The sequence below is a fragment of the Palaemon carinicauda genome, chromosome 39 (genome assembly GCF_036898095.1).
Source record: "Palaemon carinicauda isolate YSFRI2023 chromosome 39, ASM3689809v2, whole genome shotgun sequence".
Taxonomy (NCBI): Eukaryota; Metazoa; Arthropoda; class Malacostraca; order Decapoda; family Palaemonidae; genus Palaemon; species Palaemon carinicauda.
In genome coordinates, this window is record NC_090763.1 from 2,749,269 (window position 1) to 2,776,152 (window position 26,884).

The 26,884-nt window shown below is 34.9% G+C and overlaps 1 protein-coding gene across 1 annotated transcript in view; it reads left to right on the forward strand.

Moving 5' to 3' along the window:
• The window catches only part of Dpp10 (Dipeptidyl peptidase 10), a 140,587-nt gene extending 124,148 nt beyond the window's left edge, over window positions 1-16,439 (forward strand). Inside the window, exons 9-14 of the mRNA XM_068363217.1 lie at window positions 742-979; window positions 4,639-4,823; window positions 7,360-7,501; window positions 8,877-9,090; window positions 14,828-15,045; window positions 15,610-16,439. Coding sequence (XP_068219318.1) covers window positions 742-979; window positions 4,639-4,823; window positions 7,360-7,501; window positions 8,877-9,090; window positions 14,828-15,045; window positions 15,610-15,771 — 1,159 coding nt within the window. The 3' untranslated portion in view covers window positions 15,772-16,439. The remainder of the gene's footprint in view (window positions 1-741; window positions 980-4,638; window positions 4,824-7,359; window positions 7,502-8,876; window positions 9,091-14,827; window positions 15,046-15,609) is intronic.
• Window positions 16,440-26,884: the final 10,445 nt, after the last annotated feature.

A 26,884-nucleotide genomic window follows, 5' to 3' on the forward strand; every position in this document is an offset into this window, starting at 1 on the left:
TGTGACCGCTGCTAACGTGATTGGCTATGACGTCATCAGGGGGTGGGGTTTATTTCACCCGGAATCTCTGCGCCAACTATAGTAAATTAACCCTTACAAATTTCAAACTATACTAACATGATCACTTTAAGGAATATGTTGACAGCCATTACTAATGAGGGGGACTACATGATTGGCTATTACATAATCAAGGGGGTGGGGCTTATTTCTCTCGGAATCCCTGCGGCAACTATAGTGTACTACCCCCTCACAATTTTCAAACTATAGTAACTTCGAATCATTTTAAGGGGATGTGTTGCTACCACTGTTAACGAGGGAGACCACATGATTGGCTATGACGTCATAAAGGGGTGGGGTTTATTTCACCCGGAATCTCTGCGGCGACTATAGTAAATTAACTCTTTCAAATTTCAAACTGTACTAACTTATAATCACTTTGAGGAATGTGTTGTGACCACTGTTAATGGGGGAGACCACTTGATTGGCTATGACGTCATCAAGGAGTGGGTTTTATTTCACCCGGAATCTTTGCGGCGACTATAGTTTATTACTCCTTACAAATTTCAAACTATACCAACTTAGATACCTTATAAGGGGATGTGTTGTGACCACTGTTAACGAGGGAGACAATATGATTGGCTATGACATTATCAAGGGGTGGGGCTTATTTTGCCCAGAATCTCTGCAGCGACTGTATTATGCTAAGCCAAACAACCGTTGATAATTTCCTATTTATCCCAGCTACTACATGGCAACCATGGAAGACAAACCGGGCGAACGACACCTGTACCGCGTACCGGACGTGAATTCCCCAATGCTGCGAATTCCCGAGTGCCTTTCGTGCCTCGAAGCAGACAATACCACGGACACCTGTCTGTACAACAACGCCCACCTCTCGCCTGACTTCGCCTTCTTCGTTCTGGAATGCCTTGGCCCGGATGTCCCCCGGACGTACCTGTTTTCTTCATGGAGCGGACAGGTAAGGCGCACGAAGCAGGGGGAGAATGTCATGTCTTGAGTGAAGATGTTTTCTGTTTTTTTTTACAATTGGCGGTTTGGTGTTTATACGTCTTGTGGGTGCAAGTGCATTATGTTTTTACGCATAGCTATGTATTATATGTATAAAGGAGTTTGTGTCGTATGATTATTGTATATATTAAATACATGTATACAAATCATATACACACATACAGAATATATATATAATGTATATATATATATATATATATATATATATATATATATATATATATATATATATATATATATATATATATGGATTACATACAATATATATGTATTTATATACTTTCATGAATTACCTTTTCCGTTTATTAAGAGATAGTAAGAGACATACCTCAAGATTTATTGTCGTTTTCGTATTAAAGTCATCGAACTTTAATTTGATATTATATGTCCATCCCCACCCAATCATTCTCGGGAATTTCCTTATTTCATCTTCGTGTTATCTATAAATTTCAGTTTTTATTATGTTTCAAGAATATGGTCCTTGGTGGGAAGAGAAGCGTTTAAAGGTGTTTTTTTTTTCATAGTCATTGCATAAAAAACTGATTTATTTCAAAGCCTTGTGTGCTTATTGTTTTTATTGAAAACCGCCTGTGCTTGTGTTTTATTTCTTGTTCCATTCTCGTTTGTTCTTTTGTTTTTCTTTTTTTCTATCGTCTCTTCCCTCCTCGGACCCAAAGTTTTTCTCCCCAATGTTGATATCAGCCAAGTTTAAGTAAATGTCTTTAAATTTCCTTCCAGGTGACTATCTGTCAGCAAATTGTTATTCACTGTTCTGTGTTAAAATCCTTCCGTAAATAATCATTTCTGCAGATAGCGTAGATAACTTAGATTACATTTTAGGAATTTATATAAAATTATCCCTATCATATTTTCATACTTTTAGAAATGTGTACAATAGAAATGTGTTGGTTAGAAATGAAGACCACATTCGTTTAGAGATCCATTTCACTTGATGGAATAAGGCATTCCACTTACAGACTGAGGAAAATGGTGAAGGTCGACGACCTGCCCGCCAGGTAGCGAGGGTAAGACACACTCAAGGTCCACCTCTAGTGGAACTCCAATGCCTCCAAAAGCGAGTTCCATAATGCGAAAGCCTCTTTCAACGTTTTCGAACGACGAAGGATGACACAACGTCCAGATTCTATCTTAAATTATTGCTTCACTAAGTTCAATTTGGAAGTCGGGACGTGATTAAAATTTCACAGGTTGACGAATCTCCTGGCGTTTACCTTTTGCACTATGGAGCTCGCTTCCGATAGCAGCCACCAGGTGGCCATTGGACGAGATTGATGAGACATCCGGTATACATCATAAAATAAAAAAAAAAATCTTAGGGATGAGAAATATTTATAAATTATAATTCTTGACAGATGTAAACATAACCGTATCCTTTTTATAAGCTTCAGTATACCTCTTGGTTCATAGTCATATGTATATCAAATTTATGCATAGCAGGGTTATGCATTCAAAATTTTCTTAATTTATTAGTATTCGATTTCAAACGCTCTTTATTTAATGAAATTCCAGTTCCAAAGCAGATGATACGACCTAAGATAATTATAATAAACCAACCCTGTATCCTGGATCTGTACCCGTTATCGGATGTCCATTTATTTCCAAATGTGTCCACCAAGAACGGCTTGCGGAAAGGTGTCGAAACCGGTAGCCGATCGCACCCATTCCCCCCTTCCCCCCTAACAAAAAAAGAAAAAACTCGCTTTGAGACGATGCTTAGTTCATTAACTTCGAAATATGACTCATAAGTTGACTTTGGGTCATATCTACGAACACAATCTTACTTTCCTTTATTGAAGCAGGTGCACCTAATCTCATTTCAAGGATGAACTTGAGCATTTTGTTCATCTTCTCACACATTTCCACAGCTTCTAATCGATTATATTCCTTTTCGCGTCCGTCTCTGGACAGGAAGGACTTTTATTCGTCACATTTGACTTCTGGCATGACCAATGTTATGAGTGTTCTCTCAGTACACCTTAAATCTTCATGAGACCATTAAATACCAAGCTAAATTTTGCAGTCTGATCTCAACCCCTTTTCTAAATTTTGAACAGTTTTTTTTTTTTCAATATACATCTAACTCATAAGAATAAATCCCCTAAAATAAACTTTTGCTGAAATCTCACCGTTCCTTTTGCTAAATCTCTTTAACTTGCATCTTTTTTTTTTTAATAGTGCTTCCAATTTTGACCATTTTTGAAAAACACGAATTCCATTCTTATCCTCTTCCATCTTAATATTTTGTACATTTGAATATTTTCACGTAAAATTCCAGTGATTATAAGATTTATTTAACAACACTTCTATTTATATATCTGTCATAACATGCTTGGCTTTATCCAACAAATAATATGCGTTTCTAAATGTGCACAATATATATATATATATATATATATATATATATATATATATATATATATATATATATATATATGTATATATATATGAATGAATAAATTATATATTTCATTATATTATCTTATATATTGTATATGTATATATATATATATATATATATATATATATATATATATATATATGAATGAATAAATTATATATTTCATTATATTTTATTATATTTGTACATTTACATGTATACTGTATATGTATAAACACACACACACACACACACATATATATATATATATATATATATATATATATATATATATATATATATATATATATATATATATATATACATATACATACATACATACATATATACAATTCGATATCATCACACATCTATATATTTTTAGTTTTAATCCCTATTATGATGAACCATATACTTTAATCCAGAGAAAGATAATCTCCTTCGGGAACATGCAAAGAAACTGTATTTTTTCGCATTATGCAATGAGCTTACAAAAGGGCTGAAGGCCATAAGCTTCACAGAGAATCCAGATAAGGGTATTGTTTCTTAAATTATTCTATATTTTGCTTTCAGTCGTTTCCGCTTTCTTATTCCATTTGTCTTTTTTTTTATTGGCACTGCATCCAAATGGAAGCCAGAGATGATGTAGAACATTTCATCCAAATCGTGAAATTTGATGGTTGGGTAAAGTCGTCCCACTGTGAAAGTTCAGGGTTTTGTTTCATAGTTCAACTTATAAACTTCATTCCATTCATGAAGCTTCATAGTCTGATTTGCCATCTTTAAAAAAAAAAAAAAAAAAAAAAGCTATGCATCTTCATGAAGCTTCATAGTCTGATTTGCCATCTTTTTTTAAAAAAAAAAAGCTATGCATCTTCATGTATCAGATAATTCAACTAAGGTTTTTGAATTACGTGTGTTTGTAAATCGTCCAATTAATGAATATTCATGACTTGATTCATAATTCATTTCTTACAACAAAATTTCTTGGGTTAATTAAAAAGCTTCATTCAAACTATAAAATTAAAAATTCATTCAATAACTTCATTCAAACTATGAAACTTCATGCTACAAATACACATGATTCATCCAATATTTCGTAAGCTTTTTTACTACTATACTTTAACTACGACCTTCATCTAAAGTTAGGAAGTTCATATTTCAACATTCTCAACCTAACGGAAACCATCTAACTAACTTCTCAACCTCAGATGGTTTATACACTGGACGACTACAACGACTTGAGAGAGAAAGTGGAAGAAATGGCAATGCCCCAAGTGCAGACTTTCAAGGTAGAACTCGAAGGAGACAAGACCTACACTTACTACGTCCAGCTCTTCCTGCCGCCTGGACTGCGCGAGGAGGAGATTACCACTTATCCGATGGTCGTCCATACGTAAGTAGGAACTTAAGATTAACGTTTCAAGTGGGATTACCGAAAGGCTATTACTTTAAGTGGGTTACCTTTTAACAAAAGTATTAGCAACTTTAAAAATAAGAAGAGGGGAGATAAAAAGAAACGTCAGACGTATCATTATTATTATTACTAGCCAAGCTACAACCCTGGTTGGAAGGGCAGAATAATACAAGCCCAGGGGCTCCAACAACGATAGTAGCCCTGTGAGGAAAGGAAATGGAAAATTAACTACATATATATTTATATATATATATATATATATATATATATATATATATTATATACATATATATATATACATACATACATATATATATATATATATATATATATATATATATATATATATATATATATATGTATATATATGTATATATATATGTATATATATATATATATATACATATACATATATATATATATATATATATATATATATACTGTATATATATATATATATATATATATATATATATATATATATATATATATATATATATATATATACAGTATATATATATATATATATATATATATATGAAAATTATTATAAATATCAGTAACAACATTAAAATATATCAGACATATTTAAGCTATCAAATGAGACTTGCCAATATTTAAAAAAAAAATAATAAAAAATAGAAAGATAGAACGATTTACTGGTTGCAATATCACTTCAATGGCCTCATCATTTACTGAAATTTGAAGGTATTTTCAGTATTACCAAAAACCTGTAGTTGTTTACCTAGACGTCTTGAACTCTAATTTCTCAGCTCACTTCCATCAGTATCACTTTTGTCTGCCATGCGTTCAGTGCAACAAAAATGCAAAACAAGACTCAGTCATGTTGAACAATGTAGACAATTTTAGAAAATAATCTTGGAAGTGTCTTTCCAAATGTGGATATTTCATGTCGTATATCTTTAATATTTTGGTTACAAATAGCTCATCTTGGAAAATAATCTTGGAAGTGTCTTTCCAAATGTGGATATTTCATCTCGTATATCTTTAATATTTTGGTTACAAATAGCTCATCTTGGCTTTAATTTTCTTAATTGAAGTATTTAATAAGTCTCATCAGAACATCTATGCAAGAAGGCAGGATGGATGCCTTCTCTCTCTACTAAGTATAAAAGTACATATGTTATTTTGAGGATCTGGTCAAATGTAATGAAAAAGTAGAAGATAACTTTTAAAACACAAATATACAAATATTGAAAAATTACCATTAATTCCACTGTTACTGTTAGTTTTGTTTCATGGGTGAAAATATTATTTAATTTTAAGGTATAGTATTCTTTATAGGTTAAATTACAAAAATTTAATGCCACCAAAATCTTTCATATGCTTACGGCCTGTTGAGAAACATAGTCATGTTCATAAAAATGAATTTCAATTTCACCGGGAAATTATAATCATGCTCACCAGGTTGTGGTTTAGATATTAATCATAAATATTGTCAAAATTTTGGGATGTTAGTTAATCAAATCTAGTATACTGTTTTATGTGACATAGATGCACACAGTCAACCTGACCAGCTTATACTTCTGTAAAGAAGGACATGTGTGCAAGTAATTGCTCGTTGCATAAGCAGATGATGCTATTCTCTTTGCATCAAGTCCATATCCTGATTGTAGATCTGGGGTTGTTGAATCCTCTAATAAAGATCTGCCTACAATTAACATATGATGCAACTTATAAGACATGACTCAAAGTATGATTGGAAGCAGGTCAAAGACAGTGGCTCCTCAACATCTAGGTCTTGGCATTGATAATGTCCCTTTAACTATTTGCAACATATCTGAGATTCTAGGTGAAATTGTTTTATTACCAATTTACTTTTGAGAAACGCAGCATGTCTGTTTCATTTTCAATTGCATAAAAAAAACGTACTGGAAAAGTCTTTTTAAGATTTATGGTGATCGATCTACCCTGAGAAAGCGTTTTGACTTTTCCATTCTACCTCTTTCAAGTATTGTATTTCTGCTGATCTTCAGCTGCTGATTCTCATCGTAATTTTTTTGGACAGTAACTTGTGATCTATTAAATGTCATATCCCTTTACATTTATATCTTCCCAAATTGTACCATCTTGTACATAGTACTAGGTATGCAATTATTCTAACAGTCTTGCCTTTTCTATCATAAGGCTCAATTTTACACACTAGTCTAGAAGTGTTTGTTCCCGCCATAACCAGATTGTTGAATGATCTACCTAATCTGGCTGTTGAATCGGTGGAATTTTAGAATTCAAACTTGATGTCAGTGTTTTCCTGTTGAATAGATTGACCTAAGTCTCATTTTATGTTTTTATTTGACATTTCTCTATTTGTTTTCTCCCTGCGTTGCTTTCCTTGTCTAGGACTTGTAGCATCATGCTTCCCTAACTAGGAATATAACTATGATAATAATAATAATAATAATAATAATAATAATAATAATAATAATAATAATAATAACAAAGGTTTTTAACATCAAATATATATCACATATCTTAACAAACCCTCTTATTTCAGGTACGCAGCTCCAGGTACTCAAGCGGTGACAGCTAAAATGACGATCAACTGGGGAACATTCTTGGCCTCCAAGAATGACATCATTTACGCTCTGATTGACGGGAGAGGCTCGGGGTACCAAGGAGATAAGATCAAACATGAGGTGAATAATCACTGTTACTATCATATTAATAAGCTAGATTTGAATATTCTGTATTCGTTTTTTAAGTCTACGTCTGTGGAAGTTTTTTTCTTTTTATAGATAACCAGTTGATAATTGACTCTCAGAACTTACTGGTACGTAATGTTCATTTCGCAAAGGAAATTAGTCTCTTTTCTGCGTGCCGTGTTTTTGTCGGCATTGTTATGTAGAAGTAGCTCAGGCGTAGCTATAATGAACATTTTAGATAGGTCTGCTCTGTTCGAAAGCCTGACCTTAACCCACCCCTCCCCCATTACCTCAAGAACAATTATGATGTAGAGTATTCCTTGTCCTTCGACTATTTTTCTTGGAAGCTATCAGATCATTTTCCCATAAAACCTTTCAGATAAGGGTTTCCAAGTCTTGGCTATTTCTTGCAATAAAATTTGTAATATTTTGACCAACTTCTTCACTAGCTTTTAGAAATTTCATGACAATATTTACATAAACATGTGCATAAGAAAGGTTCCAGAACGTTGAAAACTGCATTAACGTTTTTCAATGCATTGTTTGAAACTAGATTTGCAAAGAAATTAAAACTTACTGGATATTGTTGATGAATTTACAGTAATCAAAGTGTTATAAACTTCATTTATCAGCAAATATTTATGGCAGGATTAGACTCGCCCTTTAATGAGATGTCATTAATTAATGGTGATGTATGATTCAGGATGAAAATATATTAGCTTCATTATCGTTTCATTATAGTGTTTTGTAGTGCTCGGTTCTTTATATATAGTTCTTAAAGTAGAGAGTTTTCATATAGGTTATTTCCTAATCTTCACCAAACCAGAAAACTTGATGGAGTTTTCTGGCAGACCTAATTTTAATCAGAATATAATTATTTAGAATTGCTTATTTTTTGTTAACTTAAACTTTGATTTGTTGTATAAAATGTATTTTTATTTATAGTACGGAAAATGATATTTTGCACTTGTGAGCACTACTGAGTGCTATTAGAAAGCCTGCTGCTGTGTATTCTATGAGTAAATTTTATATAAACCGTCTTCAAAGAATTTGATCGCAATCAATCAAGTTACAGTTGAAAATACGTCATGGAATTTAACAGAAGAAAAATATTTGTGTTTTGCTAAGGAAGGCTATATGTATATGTATATATATATATATATATATATATATATATATATATATATATATATATATATATATATATATATATATATGTATATATATATATATATATATATATGTGTGTGTGTGTGTGTGTGTGTATATATATATATGCATATATATATTTAGATAGAAATGTGGATATTTTAAGGTGAGAAAATAGATATAATTGTTTTTCGCACTGAGTTAACTGTTCTTTACTCAGGTTTACCACGCCCTTGGAGGCAAGGAGGTGGATGACCAGCTCGCCGTAGCCAGGTGGCTGCGAGATAACCTTCACTTCGTTGACGCCCGACGCATTGCCATTTGGGGCTGGAGTTACGGCGGGTACGTCACCACAATGGCAATGGCGAGGGACGCTGATGAGATCTTCAGTTGTGGCATTGCTGTGGCACCCGTCTCACGATGGGAGCATTACGGTAAGTTTGAAATGGAGTAATATCTTCTTCCTTAAGGGGTTTGAAACTGAAGTATGTGTTCTTTTGGTGTTTGAAGCTGAAAAGCGTATTTCTTCTGGTGTTTGAAGCTGAAGAACATCTTCATTCAGGTATTTAAAACCAAGGAGCATATTCCATGAGGTGTTTGAAGTTGAAGAGCATCTTCATTCAGGTATTTAAAACCTAAGAGCTTATTCCATGAAGTGTTTTAAGCTGAAGAGCATCATTCAGGTATTTAAAACCAAAGAGAGTATTCCATGAGGTGTTTGAAGCTGAAGAGCATCTTCATTCAGGTATTTAAAACTGACGAGCATCTTCCACCAGATGTTTGAAGCTGAAGAACGTCGTCTTTCAGGTGTTGGAAGCCTTTAAAAGAATTTCCCTTTTTATTTTTTGAAGCTGAGTAGGGTCTTCATTCTTGTGTTTGAAACTGAATTGTCTTCGTTCTGGTGTTTGAAACTGAAGAGTGTTTTCCTTATGGTGTTTGAAATTGATTAGGGTCTTCCTTCTGGTGTTTGCAACTGAAGATGGTCTTTGTGCAAGAGAGCCGTTGTGTGATAACTGAGAGGTGAGGTGAATGCAACTGAACTTTATTAGATAATCATCAAGTTTATATACAAGGACTTAAGAGCAAGAATGTCACAAACATTCAAATACAATTAAAAATGAGCTAGCATGCTTACACGAGCAATAAGATAAAATAAAAGAACCATTCAGTTTATGAGCGTGTATGAAAATCATGCGGTAAATCCCCCCCCTCTTAAAATTCACTTACATGTGACATAGGGCGTACTGTAGGCTAGTCACCTGGCAGGAGATATGCAGGTTTTAGGCAATCAATGGAGACCCAGTCTTCTTTGCCCCGAATGTTGATTAAGAATGCTTTCAGCATACGACGGATCACAAGGAAAGAGCCAGTGTAAGGGGCATTAGCGGTGGCTTTCTATTGTTGTTGCACGGGAAAATGTGTGTGACTGAGTGTAGATCTGTCAAAATGTGTTGCTTCCCTGGGGCTTTTATGCCTGATGACAAGGAATAAATTTTCCCACAACATGATATAGGCGATGGAGATTATCAGAGGAGGTTGTGGACGGAAAAAATTTTACAGGGACGACCAGCAGGTCGCCATATACCATTTCAGCTGCCGAGACATCCAGGCAGTCTTTAGGGGTGGTTCTTAATCCCAGAAGAACCTAGGGAAGTTGAGTAAACCAGTTGGAGTCGTTGCAGCTGGACATCAAAGCTGCTTTTAAGGTGTGATAAAAACATTCAACCATTCCGTTGGCAGCAGGGTTGTAGGCAGTTGTCTGATGTAGGTTGATGCCCAGGAGATTTGTTAATAATGTCCATAATTGAGAGGTGAGAGTGGTACCCCTCTCAGAAGTAATATGCTCAGGGATACCGAATCTCGCTATTCACCCTGAGTGTAAGGCAAATGTACATGAGGCGGATATTGCAGTGTTCATGGGAATGGCTTCAGGCCAATGAGTGGAACAATCAGTGATGGTAAACAGGTAACAATGTCCTTGTGATGTGAGTAGGGGACCTACTACATCAGCAGGAATGTGGACAAAACTACTCAGAGATGAGGAAAAGGGCCCACTCCTGAATCCGTGTGTCGATGTACTTTTGAAGTTTGGTATGAATCACAGGTGCGGACCCAATCACCAGAATCCTTAGTAATGCCATCCCAAGAGTGGGGCTTTAGAGTTGTGGAGGATGTCTTCCCAACAGAGGGATGTGCAGGATGTCCTACATGCTTGATACTCTGGATCTTTTCACTGGGCTTCTGCCAAGGCATTGTAATCTAATCCCAGGTGGCCAATTTGTTTCTTGACAAGGCATCAGCAACGGAATTCATTTTCCCTGGGTGCAATTGTATTCAGCCACAGCAGAGAGATGTTGACTTTGACGGGTGTACCAGGCGCCGGACTGGCGAGTGAAAGCCTGCACCAGAAGCATGTGGTCCTTGCAATTGATGAAGGGCTTACCTTCTAAAAAGGGGCGAAAATGGTGGACACCCAAGTACACTGCCAACAATTCGCGGTCGAAGGTATAGTAACCGGATTCCACCTTAGACTGTTTTCTACTGAAGAAGGCCAATGGACTGGGTGAGCCGTTAACCACCTGCTCTAGTACTGCACCAATAGTAACACCACTGGCATTGGTGGTGAGAAGGAGAGGTGCATGTGGCATGGAAAAATGAGAGCAGCAGTGGTAGATAGGGCATTCTTTGCGTTGAAGAAGGCTGCCTCTTAAAGCTTGCCCTTGAGGGAGGCTTAAAGGGGGACAAGATTGGTGGCAGTGGCTGCCAGGAAATGATGATAATAGTTGATCACGCTCAAGAATTCTTGCAGTGCTTTGATGGTCGAGGGCGTGGGGAAGGTCTGAACAGCTGCTACCTTCTCAGAGAGGGGGTGGATTTATTCAGGAGTGATGCAGTGCCCTAAGAACGATATCTCGTTGGTGCCAAAGGTACACTTGTACCAAACTACAAGACCATTTTGTTGTAGGCGGTCGAGCACAATGTGTAGATGACGGAGGTGTTCCTCTTTGAAGGAAGAGATCACAAGTAAGTCGTCCATGTAACATACACAGAAGGGGAGGTCCCCTAAGATACCGTCCATAAGACGTTGACGAGGCCCCAGCATTACAAAGGCAAACATAGGAGTAATTGAAGGTGCATGTACCGAAGGTAGTGGTGATGGCAGTTTTGGGGATTTCTTCTGGGTTCATGGGCACCTGATAGTACCCCTTCAGGAGGTCGAGTGTGGAGAAAACATTCGCTTTGTGCAAGTAGGTCATGTCAGGGATCTTTGGGAGGGGGTAGTAATCCAGTTCACTGTGCATGTTCAAATGCCTGTAATCTCCAGGACATCTTGTCTTTCTTTAGGACGATATATAAGGGTGACGACCATAGGCTGGAGACCTTTTGCGCCAAACGATCTGATGCCAGACACAAGAATCTGGCTAACGCTGGGGCCCCATCGTCTTGATATGATGATAAGTAACAGGTTTGGCGGGAACTGTTGGCGTTTGGCAAAGTTCAGGACAGAAGACTTCCGGGTACAACGTGAGGAGGTGGGTGTAGGCATCCGTTGTTGCACTGATATGGAGAGTGAATTCGGAGGGACTGAGTTGAAAAGGTGTCAACAAGTAAGAGTGCGCGTTGACTAATCGTCTTTGAGCACCATCAACCAGGAGGTGGAAATGGAAGAGGAAATCCACACTGAGGATTGGCATTGTGACATCAGCAACGAGAAACTTCCATTGATATTTAGCACTGCCAAACAATAATGTGAGTGTCTCGAACCCGTGGGTCGGGATCGTAGAACCATTGGCAGCTACCAGGCAGAGGTTGTCAGGCTTAGACAGGCTACGTCAAATCCTGGACAGTGTCCTTGGTAGAAGAGAATGGCAAGCACCCGTATCTACCAAAGATCTCAACATCATGTAAAAAGAAAGAAATAGTGACAGAGGAGGACACCGCCACGAGCGATGGCTTAATTGCACATTTTCGGGGGTACTGACAACCTTTCACACATTTCTTTACAGCAGCCCCGAATATGGAGTGGTAGGTGTATAACTTTGGCCGATGTACGTCATTACATGACTGTAGAGGTTGCTGGTTGGTGCATGAGGGAGTGGTGGCATATGTGGGTGGTGGGCAGGTTTGTCGCTGCTCCAGCACGTCCTAGTGTAGGTGTCTGTGTCCTACCACCTTCACATCAGCTTTTGTCGAAGTTGAATAGATGTCCTCTTCGTCAGGAGTGGAGGCATTGATGAAGGTCTTGAAGATGAAGAATTAGCTGTCCATCAAGGCATCGACTTTGGTCTTCAGGTCCTTCATGGGCAAGGTATCGACATTGGGTATGGAAGTGTGTATAGGTTCAGGTAGGTGTCGTACCCAAAGGACACAAAGTAGGTTCAGCTGCTGAAGAGAGCCGTCTGCTGCAGTTTCCAGGCAAGTGATACTGGTCATTTTCATGAGGGCGAGTGAAGCCTTTTGGTCTCCCAACGGTTGTGGAGAGAGCTGAAAAAAGTTTAGCTATATGGGTGGCTGGCAATGGTGAGTACAGTACTGCTCCAGGTGGCATGTTTTGAGTGCATCATATGCTATAGAGTTGTCCCCTTGGTCACAAAGCCAATTTGAGATTTTCCAAAAAGTGTTCTCAGGATCTCAGGGATTGCTGCGAGAACATAGTCTGCTTTGGTGCTTAAGCGAATCACGCCCTTAATGCAAAACTGGACTTTGGCTTGCTGAAACCAGGCAAATGCCTCTGTACTAGCAAAAATCCATTAGGTGTAATAAAATGAAAAGAGTATTCCTTCAGGTGTTTAGATCTGAAGAGCATCTTCCCTCAGGCATTTGAAACTGAAGAGTGTCTTCCTTCAGATTTAGAAATGTTGTAAATTTGGCTCCATATTGCATGTGTTACTTGATGAGGAACTTTGGTCAGCATACATATTTAAATATAAAAAGTTTTTATTTGGTTTTGATTAGGTTCCTATATTAGATGCAAGTAGTTGATATAAGTGTTTATATGTTTATGACAGATGATGTCACATTATTTAAGCAAGATGGTAGCAATCCAAATATCTTATCATGTGCTTTGGCTTTAAGAATCTAAGGTTCAATTAAGGAAGATAAAATTAATTATATTTTCCTATAGTCAGAGTTTGAAAGGGTGTGTGAGAGAAGGAAGTTGAGGGTTAATGTGAGTAAGAATAAGGTTATGAGATGCACGAGAAGGGAGGGTGGTGCTAGATTCAATGTCTTGTTGAATGGAAAGTTGTTTAAGGAAGTATGTCATTTTAAGTACTTGAGTTCTGTTGTCGCTGCAAATGGTGGAATAAAAGCAGCTGAACAGCAGAGTCTGAATAGAGGATGTAAAGTGTTAGACCCAGTGAAGAGGGAGTGGTAAAGAATAGAGGGTTATGAAATAAACTGAAGAGTTTTGTTTGAGAATGTAATAGTACCAACTGTAATGTATGGATTGGAGTTGTGGGGAATGAAAGTCACGGAGAGACAGAAATTGAATGTGTCCGAGATGAAGTGTCTGAGGATTACGGCTGGTGAGTTAAGAACAAAGTAGTATGGTTGAGAACCGGTATGAGAAATGGTTTAACCGTCTTATGAAGAAATGATGAAGGCAAAAGTTGATGGGAGAAGTATTAGAGAAAGGCCAATGTTTGGTGGATGGATGGATTGAAGAAAGCTGTAGGTGATAAGAGGATAGGTGTGGGAGAGGCAAAAGAGCATACTATAAATAGGAATGAATGGTAAGCAATTATGACGCAGTTCTAATGGGCTATGCTGCTTTCTCCGGTCGCCGTGGTAACCGCCGAGTTAGCAGCAGTAGGGGATTCAGCATATGAGGCTTCATTTGTGGTGGATAACTGGGGAGGGTGGGCTGTGGCACACTAGTGTTACCAACCAAACTTGGATGAATCCCTCGTCAGGCTTTGATTAGCGAAGAGAAGAAAAGTCCCCATTTGTTCTTTTTTTGTTTCATGGTGGCTATCACCTAAGAAATTGGGAAGTTCCTTGGAAGGTAGATAGATGAAATACAACAAGACCTAATGATTCGTCCTGAAGCTGTATATTTTAAAACTAAAGATTAAGGTTCATATCTTAAGGATAACTTTGAGTCACATTCCTGAAAGTAATAATCTACTCATTTCAAGCAGAGTACACCATCCTAGTTCTTCCTTACAGACTCTGTCTACACCGAACGGTACATGGGATCCCCCCACGTCTACCCTGGCAGTAACTACAAGGGTTACGAAGCGGCTGACGCCACTAAAATGGCTGGAAATCTGAAGGATAAGATGTTCTTGCTGGTTCATGGCACCGCCGACGACAACGTGCACTACCATCACTCCATGATGCTGGCGAAGGCCCTGGTGGACGAGGGAGTTCAGTTTCAGCAAATGGTACTTATGAATGGATGAAAGATATATTTTAATGTTGTTACTGTTCTTAAAATAGGATTAATTTGATTGTTTATTACTTTTAGTTTATTTCCTTATTTTCTTTCCTCACTGGGCTATTTTTCTGTATTGGAGCCCTTTGGGCTTATAGTAGCCTGCTTTTCTAACTTGGGATTTAGGTTAGCTAAATTAATAATAATAATAATAATAATAATAACCTCCCACACTGGAATGTTAATAATAGTAGTAGGTCTGGCACTGCCATCCACTTTTTATGGCTTTCCTTTTTCACAATAGATAGGAATCTCCAAATTTAGTTTTGAGTTTAAATTTAATCATATGTTTGAAATTACCTTAGCTTCTTGTTCTTTAACACATAATGTGGACTAATTTACATACATTTTGTTCATCAATGAAGTATAGCAATGTCTTATGGATTAAACAAACTCCCTTAATTAATCTCTCTCTCTCTCTCTCTCTCTCTCTCTCTCTCTCTCTCTCTCTCTCTCTCTCTCTCTCTCTCTCTCTCTCTCTCTCTCTCTCATATCGTTTTTATTTTGATTACAGACCTATGCCGACGAGAACCACGGACTGACAGGAGTGAAGGAACACTTGTACCGCACCATGGGACGATTCCTCTCGGAATGTTACCGCCCCAGTCTCAAGGAACTCTATGTCCTAATCAAAAAGAGGAAGCAGGATATAGAGGAGATCGTAGGATACCTGTAAAAATATCAATAAAAGAAAATCTTTGTTGGGAGTAAACTACGCTTTGATTCGTTTACGTTAGAGCCCATACGCATTTGCAAATGATGGTTTAACTGAATGAGTTATTCACCGTGAGAAGATTTAATTTATTCACCGAGAGGAGGTTTTTTTTAATAGTGTTACCACTTTAATGTGGTGAGGATAATAGTAATGATTTAGTTATGTAATTCGTTCTTTAGCTAATCACATGAAATGTGGTTTGATTTCTATTTCTGTTGGGAGGCGTTCGCTTCTACGAAGTGTCTCATTTGTTTTATAATAGGCATATGTTATTTGCAGTAATATTGCCAAGCTATATAGACAGCAATGTCCTACAGTAAAGATAAAAGCCATTTAAATATTTTGATACTTGTCAAAAAGAGATCAAAGGGTATATCCTTGTTTTCCTAAAAACAAAGAAATGGAAGTTTTACGAAACAACAATATATTTTAGAAGAACTGTGGGTGAATAAAAAAGTATGGTCCCATTTAATATACTATGAAGTATATTAAGAAAAAGAATTTATTAATAGTTAATAGTCAGGTTTTACATTTATCTACATCATTTGAATTAGAATAACTTGTTATTATATTTCAACATTATTTTTGCCCTATTGTTACCAAATATACATAAATATGTTACTTTACATCCATACTTTAATATATATATATATATATATATATATATATATATAAATATATATATATATATATATATATGCATATACTATATATATATATATATATATATATATATATATATATATATATATATATATATTTTTTCTATACTTGCTGCACCACTAAATATGCATACAGGATATACATTGTGTATATGTAGTATAGTTTATATATATATATATATATATATATATATATATATATATATATATATATATATATATATTCTATACTTGCTGTACCACTGAATACAGTATTCATATAGGATATACATTATGTATAAGTAGTATGGTTTATATACATATATATATATATATATATATATATATATATATATATATATATATGTATATGTGTTTGTATGCATATACAGTATATATGATCTACATTGGTGTTTTTTATCACCAAGTATAAAACCATTTATACATAAAATTCTCGTCACAGAAGGCTTTACCCAGTTTACGACAATGTTTATCAATTCATTGTAATTTTTTTTTTATTATACGTGAGGAGATAATAGTTATCTTTAGACTATTCGATTACTCGTGTGTCATAGTTATTTATTCAATGTTTTTCAGATGAATTTAAAGATGAATCATTTATTAATGATTCCGTATTAAAGAATCTATCTTTAACTTGTTTGAAAAAAAAATATTCTTATTTTCTGTATTATAGTATTTGCCATATATTGTTTACAAAGATTGTTAGGTATTTTTTTATTTTTTTATTTTGATGTGTTATGTGTAATGACTAGGTGCGTATGTTTGTGTAACATTCTGAGTATAATTTTAGTAATATATATATATATATGTATATATATATATATATATATATATATATATATATATATATGTATATATATATATATATATATATTTATATATATATATATATATATATATATATATATATATATATATATATATATATAATTTATGCCATAATGTACCAAGTTTTTATTTCTAATATCTTGTGATACGTTTGTTGTAAACTTTTAGTTCTCCCTAACGTGTGTACCTTAAGGATAAACTTCTTTATAACGTCTGTTGTATTTCAGCTCAACATTTCATCGGAGTTATAACTCATTGTGTGAATGCTCACCGCTAGAATTCAACCACACTCACGTCATAAACACGACAATGCATATCGCATATCAAAATAAGCTTTCTTACTTCGATTCTCAATTGTTTACAAATAGTCTTGTAACCTATAGTCAATTCTATTTAGTCAGGCAGATTTGAACTGACTCGCAGGGGTGCCCTTTTAGCTCGGAAAAGTTTCCTGTTCGCTGATTGGTTGGACAAAATAATTCTAACCAGTCAGATAGCAGGAAACTTTCTAGGCTATAAGGGCACCGCTGCGAGTGAGTGCAAATGCGCCTCATTAAAATAAATTGAGTATAGTTTACTTCTTGTAATCTTCATTTTGTAAAGCAGCTCTTCATTTAGCGTTAAAATAGACTTAAAACGTTGGTTGTGTCCTGGAATGATTTAATGGGCTCCATTTGTCGTCTCATTAAGTAAGAATGTTTTTGTATGATTTTTGTGCCATAGATATATACAAGTATATTTTCACCAACGCCGAAGAGATTCCTTCTGTCTCGCAGATTCTTCTTTATTTTGGTCAGTTATTAGAAAGAATTTATTTTTGTATGTTCATCCCATTTTGCGATACGCGATCATATCGGTGGGAGTCGATATACGATGTTTTATTGCGTAAAGCGGTAATCGTTATGTTGCATTATTCGCAAAACGCTGATTGTATTACTAGTAATATTCGTCTCGTGTACTATTTGACGCCGTATTTTTTTAGACAGGAGTTACTTTGCAATTTAAGCTTGCACCGTACATTGTAGTTTACTTCATAATCACTGTTATATTGAAAAGAAAGTTATTAGAGCGTTATTACTCAACCTTCGTCAAGAAGGGCAAAGAGTAGTTCGGATCGTGTGTGCTCCCCATTTGTCCCGAGTCTTTTGATCCCCTGAGTGTTACACTTTAATTGATATAACTCTTGGTAGAAGGCGTTGTGATGCAGTGCCATAAATAATCATTTGCGTTAAGCAATATAACCCTCAATAGATGGCGTTGGGATGCAACGTCCAAACTCCTGAATTTTAATCTTACTATTTGTGGAAAAGTACATGCATTCTCCAGCGAAGAAAATGTAAGAAATGAACTGGAATGTGCTGACGATGGACTAGAACGGACATCTTGATATTATGCCAGCATCGCGCTTATGAAAAGACGAATCCAGTCATTGTATTCTTGATATTTGTACACTCAGCACTTTAGGAAAAAAAAAAAACACTGTACACTCGGCATGTACTTCGCGCTGGCGTGTATGACCTGTTGCACAATTATAATAGATGGACCAATGATAGATGCTTTTTGGAGTTATGGTACTACATATCAATATGCGACTTTTTGTACATAGCTCTCTCTCTCTCTCTCTCTCTCTCTCTCTCTCTCTCTCTCTCTCTCTCTCTCTCTCTCTCTCTCTCTCTCTTCCTTCATGCAAGACTTTAAGATATGTTAAAAAAGTAGTTTTTCCGTTCTTAATTTCTGTTCTCATTTAATCTTTTCTTCGACAATCATACAATAAGAACTCTCGACTGAGAATCCTTAACAGATTGGTCACCATCATTATAATTCTGTAGTTTTAGAGGAATTTTGTAAAATAAAAATTAAAAAATTATTATAATATAGTACCTTTCATTCATCTACTTTTTTTGGAATTGTGTAGATGTAGTCAAGTTGAAGATTTTTTGAATCTATATAAATGATATATTGAAGATATTGTACATAGCTAAAAAGATATGATTATTATACCCATACAACGTTGATCTATGATGACTCGAGTTAGGTTTGTTCATCTGTGCCCATTTTTTGGTGAATAATTGTTCTTAGGATAATTATTATATATGATATGTATTACGGAACAGTTTGCACTTTATTCACGCTAAAAAGTATACTTTTTACAAAGTTCGAGCATTCATTGAACTTTTTTTGCCTATAAGTGTAAAGTGGAATCCACCTTTCGAATCTGTGACGCGTTCATCCTAACAAGTGGAAGTGTCTCGACAGTTTATTGTCTTTTTTTTTTTTTTTTAATTTCGTTGTAACTAATTTAAAAGTGGTCTTCGAAGTTCGTTGCGACCAATATTAGAGATTTTCAGGGTAATTGTAATTAATTATAAGCTATTGAGGTTGAAGTTTCTTACAAGTTTATTGTTAAGTATTTAGAAGTTTATTTCAAGTTACTGTAACTAGTTAGATGTTTATGCCAAGTTTATTGTAGCCATGAGAAAAGTTTCTTGTTTTTAGCTTATAAAAAGTTCAATTGAAAATTATTGTATCTAATTATGAATTTTTTTTTGCCAGCTATCATTCAACATAATGTTTTTTATTCCAGTGTAGTTTGAGATTTTTTCAGAAAAGTTTTTTTTTTTTCACAAAACAATATTTTTCCTGTGGACAATCTTAGAATTTCCTTAAAGCCTAATCTATTCTATTGATCATGAAGTATTTAAGTTCAGTTTTTACTTGAGAATATATTAAGTTTACTTTTGCCAATACAATAGAATGATAATCTTATGATCTATTTAATTACGATGTTTATATCATAACATTCGATTATGATTATTTTGGATTCATTGATATTTACAAGTGAAATCATTAATCATGGCCTTATTACCATTTATTTCTATTCATTTAGCTTTGTAATACTTCTTTATAACGTTTAACAATTTCAGGGTGATTTTTTTTTTATACGTTGACTTTTTTTTTTTTTTTTCAGTAATAGATTTTTTTTCGCTAACGGAACTTAGCCTCTAATTCAGAATCCAAAAGTCATCTTTTGATTTGAAAATAAAAGTTAATTAAATGAAATAATTTCTCCAGCAGTAATTCAAAATCGCGTTTCATGCTAGAAAAGGAAGCTATTTTCACATGAGTAATGTTCCTACCAAAACAGCAACATTGCTGACTAATGTAAATCATGATTTTTTCCTTTTAGTTTTGCAGAGTATACTTGAATATGTTATAAATTTCTACCTTTTTTCATTCGGGGATTCTTTTTAATTACATTATTCCAGCGAATAAATATTGCATTTATCATACTTGATATTTCACAAGTGGCTTAGAGAGATTATTCCATGCAATGAAAGTCACCTGTCAATGAAAAATTAATATTTGAATTTTCATATAAGGAATTGAAGTATTTCCGGTCATTTATTTAATTAAGTCAAGTATGAACACTAATTGATACTCATTCAATTAATCAATCATTTAATCCACTCAATCATGTTTTACATCTTTTAATTATTTCGAATTTTTTCGTCGAAACCTTTAGCTGTATCATGGACCAAATAATCAGACATTTCTCGAAAGTGAATTTAGACTAAAAAGTAGAGAGAGAACGAAATCTAAAAGAAAAAAAAACAAAAACAAATGAAGGATTTTTTTTCATCCTAGTTCTTTCACTCCATTTAACTCCCCACGTGTGGCCTTTGACTTACATGTTGATGATCTATGTTAAATGTTTACAATCAATGTCTCCTAAAAAAATAAAAAAAGAAACCTACAGGTGCTCTTTAATAATTTTTTCGTTTCACTCCGCTGGATAAATTTCCGAATGTCCTTCAAAACGACAATTAATGGATAAAAGATATAGATATATATATATATATAAATGGCCGTCCGAAGTATTGTCAAGTCTCTGTTTATCAACCAAAAAAGGTTATTAATAAGCTTGGAGTTCGCTCGCGAGGGTCTTTCAAAAGTCCCTCTGAGGCAAGACTGAAAAAAAGGTGTGGACGAAGGAAAAAAAAATTAAGTATAAAATAAATTATTTTCATGAAAGGGCAAGTTTATTGATAGCTTACAAAACACCTCATATACCTCAAGTGTTTCGTTTTTCTTGCGATTTCAAGTCCAAACTAACTAACAAACAAACAAGCAAAAAAACTTATGGCAAAGACTTTGTATGGTATGATATGATATATGTCACTTTCAGGTTCATTCACCGGCATTGATCAAATATTTTTTATGTATATTTAACAAGGAAGTATATATAAATATATATATAAATATATATATGTATTGATATATATATATATAATATATATATATATACATATATATATATATATATATATATATATATATATATATATATATATATATATTTAGGGTGTAGGTAATGTACCTTGTCTCCGTAAGTTTACCCTTACATCAATATTACCTTAATTCACGATTCCGACGCAGCAGATATAAGTTTAACCTAAGATTAGACATACTATATATATATATATATATATATATATATATATATATATATATATATATATATGTAATATATATATATATATATATATATATATATATATATATACACACATATACAGTAAAGTACTGCAGACTCGCTATGGCATACACTGCCATACTGTGCACACACACAAACAAGTCCAACTCAAGAAATGTTTAATTTTGATATCAACACCGCTTCGCATTATCATCACCAATCATGAATAATAATTTTGATTCACGCACAATCCCTCCCTTCTTTGTGCTTTTATTTCACAAAGTACCAAGACCACAATCACCACCACAGCATACTTATGTGTGACTTTTAGAAGTATGTAATCTCGTTATAACACTTGTTACGAATCCTTGTTGATATGAAAAGTCATTTGATACTGTGAAGGTTGATCTTTGATTCATTTCAACTTCCCGTCGGCTTTTTTTTCATTTTTTGGCCACTGTTGATGTTCCGCATATTATGAGACATTCTGAATAGATATAGTTATCGATAGATTATGGACTGTTTGATGCCCCACTATTTGTCTCTTTACCTGTATAGCTTTTGGAAAAGCTAGAATTTTTAGCCTTAGTGTCTCTAAGAAAAGGAGGGGGGCCTATTGTTTCACCTGTTGTTGTTTCAGAAGAAGAGATTTTGAAGGATATTTTACATATTTTTTACACTGGCAATGGTGCGCATCACCAGTAATTCCACTTGGGTCATTCTTGTTATGTGCAGTCTCTCTCTCTCTCTCTCTCTCTCTCTCTCTCTCTCTCTCTCTCTCTCTCTCTCTCTCTCTCTCTCTCTCTCTCAAGGTGTTTTACAAATAGGATCATTCATGTATGTATGTGTATTCACATATGTCTGAATCTTCCTAAGTATATATTTCTGTAAATTTGTCCATAAACTAAACTTCTCCTCATGAATCCTCGTTTCTTCCTAAGACAGCCATCTGCACAAGAAAAACGGGTAAAAAAATATCCTCTATGTCGCCTGTGGTGTGCAATCTCTGAAGGTCACAAATACTTATAGAGCTATAACCTTCGCTCCTATCCACACCTCTTTAACCCCAAATTCACGCACCCACGTAGGGCACTCTTGACATCAGTGTTTCCCCGTTGACACTCCAACTAGTCTTTGGTCGTCAAATGAATCCATGCCAGCATTATCAAACTTGTATATCAAAAGAAAAAGAACGATTCCTCATACACCCTCCAGCAGCAAAATTTGTACAATAGTTTCGTACCCATTTCAAACCTTAGCTCTCTGTACAGAAAGATTTAAGACTAGTTAAGAGAGGTATAGTTGATAAGTCCTCTTACTTCAAGGGTATTGTTGATCTGTGAATTGTTTATCGTTACATTCGTGTGTATAACAAACCTATTGGTGTTATTTGAACATTGATTGATGCTGACATATGTTTTGCCTAAGGATTTTATTAATTTCCAGTTTCGATTTTAAATTTTAGGTCATTTTAGCCTTTTCCTATAGTTATCTTATTTTAAGGGGGGCGCCAATGAAAACTTCAAAGAGAAGTTCTGTAGCCATTGCATAATTTTGCATAAGATTATTACTTCATTAGTAAAATCTTTTGTAGCGAAGATACCCTAGAACAAGCATTGTAACGTGCTACTGTATACGTTTGTTCCCTGTGCTATTCACGCTATCCCCGAGTTTAGCAGTGGCGTCCTTTTGTTACCCGTGGGTGTAGCCTTGATTGACACAATGTTACTGAGTTACCTATGGGTTACGTGTTAACCACGGTGGACCTGTGCCACGGTGTCATCTTAACCATGACGTCCTGGTGTTGGCTACAATGTCCCCGTTATAACCATGACACCATGTGTTAGTGACGATTAAATCTTATTTGTTCTTTCCCTTCCATTTTTCTTTGCCTTAAAAGTACCCAAAAAACTTTTCGGCCCATAATTGTTGCCAATGCGGCCGTTTACCATTTCCTTAGGGCTCTGCTGCCTGACGGTGATACCTATTGTGTAATTGCATTTGTTGTATACTAAATGATAATTTATAATTCAGTTCCTAAGATTTTTATTGTCTTCAATTCTACTCAAGACTTTCTTCTCACTCATTTGTAATCTTTCGAATTTCGGTGATAGTAGAATAACTTGTCATTTTCGATATTATAGAAGTTAATGATCCTTTTTTTTATTAACCAGAGTTTTATATTATGTCTTTGAATTTGGGAGTTCCTTCTGCCAAGAAGCCGTTTTTTGTGACTCCATAGTTTTCTGTAAATAGGTTTAGCCAATTGCGTGTGACATATCCCATTTTTCTCTTGTTTTGAGACCCATTTTTTTTTTAGTATAATCGATCCCCAGTGCTTGCTTCTTCTTTTTCATTCTAAGCCATTTATGACTTTTTTTGGCTTTTTTTATGTAACGAAAACGATTTTTATTTTTTCATCTTAGACCACCAAGAAACTATAAGAGTTATGATCATCTATTCGTTTCTCTTTCATGTCTTTATCACTATTTCCTTCTCCCAAATACTCTTTCCTCTTTTATTTTTTGGTTTCAGGCTCCCCAAAGTCTTCCCTAAATACTATCAGTCCATCCCAGCGGTTTCAAATCGAGCCTTTCTCATCTTTGTTATTTATTTATTGATTTTTCTTCCAATTTTCTTCTCTTTTTATCTGTCTTACAAAGTTTACCTTTTAATCCCCAACTTTCAGATGATTTGTTTGCCCATAATGTAAATCATTACACACTCTTTGAGTGCCTCTGATTTAAGTTAATTGTATTCCCTCTCTCTCTCTCTCTCTCTCTCTCTCTCTCTCTCTCTCTCTCTCTCTCTCTCTCTCTCTCTCTCTCTCTCTCTCTCGCAAATGCATTTTCAAATTCCTTTTAGTCCTTTTGGCCATATTGGTCACACAATGTTTTCAATTCATGTCTTGTTATCTTATTCTACTGGGCTTGACGTCTCTGTAAATATTTTGTATATACTATTACTCATAAGTGTAAACCTTTTTAATAAACTTTAAAACGTTTTCCGAAGTCTTGTATTGCCTCTCCTTCCTTACAGTTCAGTTTGTATTACCCTGTGCCTCATGACGAAGAGTGTCTAGCTAAACCCAAGAACTATCGCCCTGAGGGGTTATGAGAGATTCGTTGAACGTCTAAAGTGATTGACACAAAAACAGGTTGAATTTAAGCTAAAACTACCTGGAAAGACGTAATGTGGTGCTGTTGAAATTTTGTAACCAGACTTGATCAGACGAAGAATATGAACCCATGGTAGGACCAAATGGAAGAGACCTAATGTGGATCTTGTCGTAAATTTTCTTAACAAAACTTGAAGAGTCGCGACCCAGACTAAGACCACGTTGGGAGACCTAACGTAGTCCTGTCTACATTTTCCAACCAGACCTGAAGAATGTAAACCGAAGTTTAGACATTGTGTGGTTCGGTCTAGATTTTCTAACCAGACTTGAAGAGTCTCGACCCCGACTAAGACCACTTTGAGAGACCTAATGTGGTCCTGTATACATTTTCTAAACAGACTCGAAGAATCTAAACCCAAGTTTAGACATTGTGTGGTTCCGTCTAAATTTTCTAACAAAACTTGAGCCAAGACCACCTGGAGAGACCTAATGTGGTCTTGTGTAAATTTTCTAAACAGACCTGAAAAATCTAAACTCAAGGTAAGACAAATTGTGGTCGTGTCTAAGTTTTCTGACCAAACTCGAAAAATCTGAACCCAGACTAAGACCACTTTGAGAGACATGATATGGTCTTGCCTAAATTTTCCAACCAGACATGAAGAATCACCATTGGTTGAAAGATTATATATATGGTATGCCAATCTGGTGACATGCATTTCCCACATTATGAGAAGAAGTAATTCAGCCTTCAATAATAAAGAAAAAAAAATGATATTTTAGAACTTATTTTTGTTGCCGTCCACAACCGTCCTTGTGTTTCAAGATAATCGTAATGTGAAGTCATTCAAACTCCTCAGAATAGACAGAAGTCTAAAACTATTTGCAAGAAACATTTTACCGCAAAGAAGTAAAGGTTTATCCAACAGTGTTTTCTTCTATATGCAGCCATGGCAATTAATTGGTTCTGCAAATGAGCCAGGACTATTCCTCGTAGATCAATTATCAAAACGGCATCCGTCTGGTAATTTGTTATAGATTTGGTAAGTAGAAGAAAATCATATCTTTATACGTAGAAAAATTACATTCAGATTCACATGAAAGTTACACAGAATCACCAATGTAAAGAATTCGATTTTTTTTTAAATGTGCAAGTAAATTTAGAAATTTTCTTAAAGGAACTGGTGGTCTTTTAAAATGCTATCATGATTGCATGGTGGTTATCCATAAATTTATATTTCATAGTACAAAATTAAGTATATTAGAATATACGATCATGATTGATTTAGTACTATAGCACCAAAAGTAACATTACTTTGGGGTGGCTACGAAAAATATCTAAATGAACAGAATGACGAGTACTAATTAGTTATCGTCTCTGTAGGGTTGGTATGCGTGGGGCTAGTTATTTACTGTGCCCTTTTTAGAACTCTAGTCTAAATACATCTACATAATATGACAGAGCAGTTAATATTACATTAGAAAATAAAGTATATTACTTTCCAAGGTCATATATGGCATCCACTCCCCTATAAACAGGCCTACTACTTTTTTATCAACTTACTCTACACGTGTCAAATAAAGGTGAGTCAGATTATCCAGCACGTTTTATTAATGTTACTTTAGGAACCTATAGTACATATCGTATTTTAGTCCCATTGCAAATCCCGGTAATAAAGGGGATATGAGCTTAACGAAAGGTTAGTTGCGTTTTCTGTCTTTATTATGGACCACTTCTTATCATGTATATAGCTTATATTATTGTGTCTGAGATGTTATACAGATTGGGAGAAGTAATAACCAATGAATGTGAGAATTTAATTACTTATTTAATACGCCCTTGGGTTCATTTTTATTACCTGACATTCTCATGATAAAATAGAAAATGGTACATGCAGGTATTTCAATTATCTCCTCACGTTACGCTACAAAAATTACCAAGTGTTCCTTATTCGGTTAAAAAAACTAATAAAACATTGTTGGCTTCTGATATCT